At 56.0% G+C, this 9,244-nt stretch overlaps 1 protein-coding gene across 2 annotated transcripts in view; it reads right to left on the bottom strand.

Annotated features, from left to right (window-relative positions):
• Positions 1-5,006: 5,006 nt before the first annotated feature.
• The window catches only part of SFXN5 (sideroflexin 5), an 86,387-nt gene continuing 82,149 nt past the window's right edge, over positions 5,007-9,244 (bottom strand). For both annotated transcript variants that reach the window (XM_048304990.1, XM_048304991.1), the window contains one exon: positions 5,007-5,359. In XM_048304990.1, the coding sequence (XP_048160947.1) occupies positions 5,282-5,359 (78 nt within the window). In that variant the 3' untranslated portion in view covers positions 5,007-5,281. The remainder of the gene's footprint in view (positions 5,360-9,244) is intronic.

Below are 9,244 nucleotides of genomic sequence, written 5' to 3'. Positions count from 1 at the left end.
CTGAAGGGGCCCGGGGACACAGCTGGAGCTGGGGACAGCCGCCACCACCAGCAGCACCACTCCAGGCCTCCACATCCTACCTGGGAATGTCCTGGGAGCATCCCGGGGGAGCTGATCTGTACCCAAACCTTTGCCCAGGGGTGCCAGGGTCTCCCACACCCCGAGAGCCCCCACGCTCCTCCCAAGGGAATCCCAGGCTCCGGATCTCCATCCCAGCCCTCCAAGAGGAGGGGACACCACATCCCTTGGCCAGGTGGCATTGGCAGGGATCTCCCAGTGTCTCCTGTCCCAGGGTGGCAGGGCCCAGCACTGGACAGGTGACCCCACACCCTGGCAATGCCCACAGTGACCTCCTGCCCATCCTGCCGGGACCCCAGGATGGGGAGCAGGGAAATGAGCAACACGGAAGAATGGAAGGAGCTGAGCCGTGCCCAGGCTGGAAGGTTTGGGACACGGGTGACACCACCCTGGGCTTGTCCCCTGGTTGTGCCCCGGCCGGCTCAGGGAGCAGCCAACAGACCCATCCTCCAGGAGAGACTCAAAACTTCTCGCCGGCACCTTTTGCTGCAACCTGGTCCTCATTATTTCTTAATTAACATAGCCAAGAAATCAATTAACCGCGACATTTCTAATTAAATACTCCAGGAGATGATCATCTCGTTATTATTCTCTGCCGAGGTGAACGGCTCGATGTGAGCGGCGGGTTCCGCGCTCCCCATTCCCCGCGCCTCCCCAATTACAGGAAATCAGGAATGCAAATGCTTGGGGTTGTTCCCGCAAACCCAAGGCTCCGTTTTGTGCATTAGGAGAGCTGAGGAGATTAATTAGCGATGAAGTGAATGTGCACAGTGTTATCATTAGCTGTGGTGTGGAGTCGTTCCTGGCACCGCTCGCTGTCCTAATAACCAGCGCTAACGTGCCGCCACTTTCCCGGCTCCGTGGATCCCGGCCCTAACGCCGATGGAAGCGGTGAGCGGGGTATTCCCGTGCTCTCCATCGGCCCCACCACGAGGGCAGGGACTGGGAGGATCCAGTGCTGGGGTTGCTGCATGAGGGAGCCCAACCTTGAGCTGCCTGAGTGTGAAATGGTCCTTGAAGATCCCTAAGGGTCAGGTTTGGGTCTGCTGCGGTTTTCTGCTGCTTTGGGATAAAATTCAACCCCAACCCTCGTTGGGATGTTGGAACCACATTGGTTGAGTTCAGCTGGGGACGTCGTGATCTTGGTGTCCCCGTGCTGGGACGCCCAAGGACTCTGGGTTGCCCAAGCCTTTGGGACCACAGGGCACCACGAGGTGCTCCTCATGCAAACCCCTCATCCTGCTCGCCACCAAGCCGGGGACAGCGAGGGGAAGGGCAGCAGGGAGGGATCTGATTGTCTGGGGGGGATGCACGTGGGTTTGGGAAAGTGGGGACAAGTCCCGGGGTCTCCAGGCTGGTGGCATTGCTGACGGCAGGGCCACCTCCCCACCCCAGGCCTGCAGGACTGTGCAGGGGGCTTGGAGCACCCTGGTCTGGTGGGAGAGACCCCCCTGGCAGGGGTTTGGAATGGGATGAGATTCAAGGCCCCTTCCAACCCAAACCATTCCACAGTTCTGTGCTTCTAGAGGAGGCTGGGGAAGGGAAGTGAGCGCAGGACACGGTGGCTCTGCCCAGCTCCCAGCAGGAGCACCTGCCTGGTGCTTTGGGTGGGGGCCACGACATTTTGGGTGGCATTGGGGCAAAATTTGGGAGCAACCATTGCTGCCCAGCTGCCAGAGGCTCCCTGAGGTAACCCCTGGGGAATGCCTGACTCAGGCCTGGGATGGTTTCATTCCTCAGCACAAACCCTGCCGACTTGACTGAGTCCCATTTTCCTGCCACACAAAGCCAAACAAGTCTGACGGGGTTTGTGCGGGCAGACGACAAATCCAGACTCATTTAGGCCCTGTGATTGTCACTTGCTTGACGGAGCAGCTGCCTTTGAGCCGAGCCACGCTCACAGCACAGCTCCTCTGCCATCCCCCAAGCTGGTCCTCAGCCCCTCCCGCAGGATCGGGCCCTCGCGTTCCCCGGAGCTGCCTGGTTTAATAAAGCCCGAGGCTCTTCTCCAAACTGATGCAGCCCCTGTTGATGATCGCTGGGTGAACGGGGTGAGCACCCCCTGCTAATTAATGGCCCGCACAGGCCAAGCTCTGCAGGTGATGGGTGCAGGGAAAGCATCCACGCCCGCTCCCATCGCGGGGAAAACCGGGAGCCGGCTTTTCCCAAGGCAGAACTTGATCAATCCCTGCTTTTCCTTGGGTGTCTCCTACAGAAGCACGGGCAGCAAGGCCCAGCCTCCTTCCATCCACTGGGAATTACTCGCTCCAGCTGCGGAGCCAGCAGGTGCCCACAGCTCGCCGACACCAAACCTTCGATCTGCGATCACCGACAAACCCAAATCACCGCTCCCTGCTCGCTCCAGCTCTCCGGAATCTCACGGCGAAGCGCAGCCTCCATCCCTTCCTCCTTCCCCCTCCTCCAAACAAAAGCCTGGGATGAGGAAGCTTTGCAGCAGAACGGCTCCGACAGCGCCCAAACCCGCCAGGAAGGGGGAACGATGCACCCAGACAGGCACCCGAGCCAGGAGCCTTCTCCCTGTCAACACAAGAGGCTGTTTCTGTCTCAGCCCCGCGCTCCCATCCGGCAGGAGGAAGGCAGCGAGTCGTGCCTCCTGCAGCAGATCCCCTCTGGCTCTGCAGAGCCTTAACAGGAATTTCAGCCTCAGAGGAGCTTTTCCCTGCTCCACACACCCCCAAGGATGGGGTGCTAGGGGGTACCTGCAGCCCCAGCACCCCACAGCGATCCCAGCCCCATGGAAAGGGCCCGTTCCAGGCTCACAGCTCATCCCAGCTGCTCTCCCAGGCCTGGCCATTCCCACCGCAGGCTGCTCCTGGGGACTGCCAGCATCCCTGCTCCCCTTGCCTGGCCTCCCCTCTCACTGCTGCAGGGAGTTATCTGCTCCCAGGGTGCTGCCAGTAGGACAGATGGCCATCAAAGGGTCCCCAGGACAGCTGTCCCCTCCCTGTGGCCTCCCCAAATCCCAGCCGGGGTGGCCTCATCCTCTGGGACGTACATTCATTTCATCTAGTGCATTAAAGGAACTCCACTGGGCCAAACCCACTTGTCCTGGCCCTGGTGTAAACCCAGAATAGCCCCAGGGGTGAGCTGGGACCCACTCTGGGTTTCCAGCAGTGTTTGGGACCGGGAGCTGTCCCAGCAGCAGCAGCTGTGAAGAGCCCAGAGCTGGCCCCTCCTTTCCTGATTGCCGATGTGTGAATCCACAACACTGATCCCTTTTGTGCAATTATTCCTGATTTACACCCGTGCAGGGCAGAACCAGTGGCCCTGAGCTGCCCCACGGCGTGGCTCCAGTTCCTGCAGGTCTGACCCCACACGAGGGGGCTCAGGCCTCCCCATAAATCCACCAAATACATTCCGTGTCAGTGGTGATTTGGTTTCCCCTTTCCCCCCACCCCCCCAACCCCACAACAAACTGGCGTTTGAAGGGTAAGAGCTGTGCCACGCCCAGCCCTGCCACGGCTCCATCCCTGCGGGGACATCCTGCCTTTGGAACGCTCTGCTGGTGGCCACCGTCCCAGTGAACCTGGGGGAGTCACCCAGGGTTGAACTTCGGCTGTGAGATACCAGAAAGCCAAACTGTGGCCCCAAACCCAGGGAGGGCAGGACTTGGTGCAGTGTGGGGGTAACTCACCCCTCCCCTTTAACCACCCCAAAGCAGAGCTGCTGAAGGGACAGACAGACAGACAGACAGATGTCCCCAGAGAGCAGTGCCCCCTCTGAAGGGGCAGTGTCACAGCCATCAGCTCAGCACAGCTGCCAGGACCTGGCTTTGGGTCCTCGTCTGCACTGGCACAAGGCCTTGGGCAGAGCTGGCTTTGCTGGGTGGAAGGGCTGGGAAAAACAGAGGAGAGAAGAGGAAGAGGAAGAGGAAGAGGAAGAGGAAGAGGAAGAGGAAGAGGAAGAGGAAGAGAGGAGGGAGGAGGAGAAAAAATAAGGAGAAGGAGAAGGAGAAGGGGGGAAGGAGAGAAGGAGAAGAAGGAGAAGAAGGAGAAGAAGGAGAAGAAGGAGAAGAAGGAGAAGAAGAAGAAGGAGGACAGGAGGACAAGAAGGAGGAGGAGAAGGAGAAGGAGGAGGAGGAGGAGAAGGAGAAGAAAAGAGAAGAGAAGAGAAGAGAAGAGAAGAGAAGAGAAGAGAAGAGAAGAGAAGAGAAGAGAAGAGAAGAGAAGAGAAGAGAAGAGAAGAGAAAAGAGGAATTCCAGTTGGAAGGGGCTGCAAAGATCCCTGTCCAACTGCCTACCGAGCTGGGGATTGATCCAAACTTAAACCACGTCCTGTCCTTAGACCAGCTCAGCAAAGCGTGGCTTAGCCAACCACCTCAGATCAGCAACTGCCAGAGGGTCTGTGCTGGCTGAAACAAACCCCGCTCAGGGCTGTGCAAAGGCACAGAGCAGCTCCAGCAGCACTTCTGCTCCAAGGCTCCACGTGGGACACCTTGGCTTTCCCAGACCTTGAAATCCAGGCAAAAGCCCTTGTGGAATTGCGGGTGGTGGGGTCCAGGGACATCCAGTCTCACAGTGAAGGGCTGGATGCCACCAGGAGCGTCTGCAGGAGGAGGGGGAGGAGGGATGGATGGATGGATGGATGGATGGATGGATGGATGGATGGATGGATGGAGGGGGCACAGCTGAGCCCTTCGCTGGGCACACGGACGCGGGAATTCCTCTTCAGCGCACGGCGGCTGGGGTGGGATCAGCGTGAAATCAATACCGGGCACCTCCCAATCACCTGATCAATCACATCCACGCACCCTCGGTCTCTACAGAGCCGGTGGTGTGCAGCATCAGCGTGGAGACTGGATTCCCATGGAACACAAGATGTGCTGGGTGACGCCTGCGCTGCGCAGTCAGCTCTGAGCACGTGAGCTCGCCCCTGAACGCCCTCCATGCAGTGCCAGTGATTCTGAGTTTGTTAGCTAGTTCTAAAGTGTTTCGACGTGGTTTTATTTGTTGTAGTTGCTGCTCCTGTTGCTAGGTTAAAACTTTTAATATTAATCTTTGTGAGTGGTGTGAGGTGTCAGTTCTCCGCAGGTGTTAATTCACTCCCGGGCTGCCGGGAGCAGTTCCTACCACCGAGCTCCATGATTTCATCTCGTCGTTGTTGTTCTCTTTCTCCCAGTCGGGATCTGGAGTTTCCCTTCTTCCTTCCCCAGATCTTCTGGGCTGGGCTGATCCTCTTCCACTTACAACCCTTTATTGTAGACCACGGTCTTACTGGTGGTGGCCATGGCGATCTCTGGCTCCAGCTGAGACGTCTCGATCTGTGGAGGCAAAGAGGAGCGGGATCAGAACGGAGCCACTGCGGCAGCAGCTCCACGGATCGATCAATTAATGTGGGGAAGGAGGAGATGTGAATAATTCCACGTCAATCACGCCTTTTCCTGGTGTTTTATGTGCTTTGCTGTGCTCCAGCCTCCAGCCCCCCCCGATTTGGATGGGTTTGTAGCGCACGAAACGCTGCACGTTCGCTGCCTGGCAGTGCTCAATGAATTATAGAGTGTCTGAGGCTCCAACGCATCCCACCCATCCCAGCTTTCCATCCCTGCCTTTCCCTGCAGCCGGGGTGCTCGCAGGGATCCGGTGCCCAAAGCTGGACCCAGCAAAGCCAAGGCTGAGCGGTGTCACGAGGGAACGGCCTCGTCCGGCTCCATCCTCACAGCCAAACCCTTCCGACCCCTTCTCCATCTCCAGGAAATCTCCCATCCTTTTCCTAATTTTTTCCCCTCCACCAGCTTCTCCCGGAGCTTTCCCTTGCTCTGAAATCACTTGGAATCTCTGCCTTCCCAGGAGGGATCTGTGGTGCTCCCGGTCCCCACAGCGAGCAAAGACCCCGCTCGCAGCCGGGACAGGGCACCTCGGGAAGCCTGGAATTTTCGAAACCCTATACATTGAACCCACGCTGGTGCTGACACAATGCGAGGAACCCACGTTAAAAATCGAAATGCTTTTGAAAATGTTTAACCTAGTTAGACAAATTAGCAAAAATTTGTGCAAAACAATTTAGGTATTTAAAATATTCAATGTTTTTAAAAACTGGAAAAACTGTTCTTAGCTTTCAGCTGCAAAAACCCAACAAAATATAACATCAAAGCAATCTTAACATGAGGTGCAACATAACCCTTCAGCAAAGCTGTTAAACAGCTACTGAAGCATCATGGGAAATAGCACTTCATTTATTCAAATGCACATATGTCAGGTTTTTGCACCATATGTCATTCCAAGCTATTTACAGTAATAATTAAATCTTAATCAACGTTTAACCTCTGTAAAATGTTTGAAGGGATCTAATCACCCTTCAGACTGCACTAATGAAGGAGAAATACATAAACATAAAAAGAAAATGATGCATAGATAGCACACCAGAAAGAACAGTAATTGCAAAATTGTATTTCTTTTAAATATAATCAGCAAATTATGTAAAGTAAAGCCAACGAGTATTTTAAGTGAAGACATCTTGGGTGTCAGAGGTGTGATCAGCTAATTTTGTACTGCTATCCATAACAGATGTAGCATATTTTCTTTTAGTGCCATTATTAGCAACTTCACCATTCCTTTCAGTGCTGCAGCACAAAGTGAAGCATTGTGCCGGGAGAGCACCGGGAAAGGTGCAGGAGATCCGGATCCGACGGATCCCTTCGGAGCGAGGATTAACTCCGCTCTGCCTGGCTCTGACGCAGCTTTTCTTCCCATTGTGTGGGGGTTTTTCTGCCAGGGACAGACAGAAAAGCTCTGAGATTTTGGGGCTGGGTGGGTTCAAGCACCAGTAGGGAAATACCCGGGTGGGAAGCGGAGTGGCCAGCCCGGGAGGGGTTCAAGGAATTGCTGGATGTGGTGCCAAGGTGGGGATCAGTCACAGGCTGGACTCAGCGATCTCAGAGGGCTTTTCCAACTTCAGTGATCCTGGGATTCTGTGCTTTGGAATGAATTCCACCTGGAAATGGGTGGTTCAGCGCTGACCATCCATCGCAGGGCTTGGGAAATGGGGCAGCCCAAACCCAACCCGCTCCTGGGAAGTCTCCACAGAAACCTAACGGAGAGGCCCCACAGTCCCGCCCTCTCCAGTGCAGCTGGAGAGCTGGGAGCTCCAGGGAAAGTCACGCCTGCCCTGGTGGACCCCGAATCCGTGCTCTGAGAGCCGCGGGGAACGCTGAGGACGGGGATGTGCCGAGCCTGGAAGCGAGAGGCGGCGGGGCTGCACGGTGGGATGTGCACGCGGCTGGGGAGAGGGAAGGAGCAGTGTTGTGTTCACGCTCTCTTGGGACACAATTCAAGAAGCAGCAAGCACGATCCAAGCTGAACAGCAGGAAGAGTATCCTGGTGGGAAGAGCAAAATATCGCAGCCGACTGCTCGGGGAAGGTGTGGGGCGTCTGTGGTGGGAAGTTTTCAGCACAAATTACAGGGAACCCATCAAGAATAGTTTAGGCAGAACTGAGATTGCCTTGGTGGAAGGAAGGGATGAGATAATTGTCTGTAGATCCTTCCAGCTTCCATCCCCTGGAGCAGGGGGAAAACGGCTCCTTTCCCCACAGCGGGGATGAGTTCTTCCTCCACGGCAAGGCTGTACAGAAGGGCCTGAGGTGGGTTTGGGAAGGGGGGGGTGGAGGGGAATAGTTCTGAGACAGATTGTGGTGGCTGAGCAGAAGGACTTGGGAATTCGTGCCTAAGGTGGAAGTGTTCAAAAGCCACGTGGATGTGGCACCTGGGGACATGGTCAGTGGCGGCCTTGGCAGTGCTGGGGAAGGGTTGGACTCGATGGACTCTGAGGGCTTTTTCTTAAGGCCTTTGGAGCTGTGTGATACCAAACCCAAGCACCTTCCCGAAGCCTGGGAAGATGTTGGAGAAACTGGGGGTGACTGGTTGAACTGGAGTCACCTCTGCAGGTCTCCTTCTGGCTGATTTTAATCAAGCAGGGATTGAAACCCTGCTCTAGAGCCTCTGGAGCTCCAAGGGGTGCATCTGCACCAAGGAGACACATACAGGAAACTGGGAAAGCCACTCAGAAATCCATCGGGAGGAACCTGCTCCTCCCACTGGGAAACCAGATGGAGAAGAACAGGGAGAAGGTGGGGGGTTACAGGTGTCGAGACAACATTAAATCACAACCCTACTGTGCACCTGGTCAGCTTTTGACTCCTTTGTTAGGTTTTTTTTTGTTGGAAAGTGTAATTTCACCCATTTTGGTGTAGGTTGCTGTTCCAGCTGTCCAGAATCCTGGACCTGCTCAGCCAACCTTCCCCTGGCCATGGAACTGTGAGACACATGTGGAGACCACAGTTCCTTGTCAAGATTTTGGTGTCTCAGCTTCCAAGATGGCCCCAGTGACGGTCACGGCCACGCTGGGAAGCCCTCTGTGAAGGAGCACCTGCCTTGGAGGGTGCTCTGAGGAGCAGGTTCCTCCCTGGTGGGATTACACTGAAGGGACCTGTCCCACTGTCCCACACAGGGGACTTTGTCCCTTCAAACCAAGTGCTCAGTGTGGGACTGGGGTCAAATCATGTCTGTCCCCTTCTTCCCAGTTCTATCTGTGCCAGGGCAAAGGATGGATCCCCTCCCTGGCTTTGGGATGATGGCACTGGGGTGTCAGCAGGAAAAGGCCTTCAGCAATGAATCCAGGAGAAGCCCAGGAGGGACAGAGCTCACAGCAGCACTGAGAGACCCGGGGTGGGAAGCACCATTCCCAGACAGTGCTATGAGGGGTTGTCTGGGGCAAACCCCAGGATTTGGGGCTGCTGGCTGCACTGACAGCTTGGAATCCAACACGGGAGAGGCTCTAATGAGATGGGGAAACTCCTTCAGCGCCCTGTGAGGCCACTGGAAGCTTTGCCATTGATCCAGGGAGATCTTCACTGGGGACACAGCCAGGGTGCACCTCCCAGCTCATCCAGAAACGTGGCTGGGATGAACCAGAGCCCATCCCAGCACCCGGGAGCAGGTGAAGCCTGAGGATGCTCCTTTCCCTCTGGCAGACAGCCAAGAGCACGAGGGAAAAAGGGGGAAAACCCCAAGAAACTCTGTGCCCTGACCTTATGAAGCACCTGTTTATGGACCAGCAGCCCGCAGGTAGCTCAGGCAGGATGGCAGCAATGATGGCACCGGTGCCCCTGACCTGCTGAAATCCATCCCTGCCAGGGAACAAAGCCGGGAA

Source organism: Corvus hawaiiensis, chromosome 5 (genome assembly GCF_020740725.1).
Source record: "Corvus hawaiiensis isolate bCorHaw1 chromosome 5, bCorHaw1.pri.cur, whole genome shotgun sequence".
Taxonomy (NCBI): Eukaryota; Metazoa; Chordata; class Aves; order Passeriformes; family Corvidae; genus Corvus; species Corvus hawaiiensis.
This window is presented reverse-complemented; position numbering and strand designations above follow the sequence as displayed.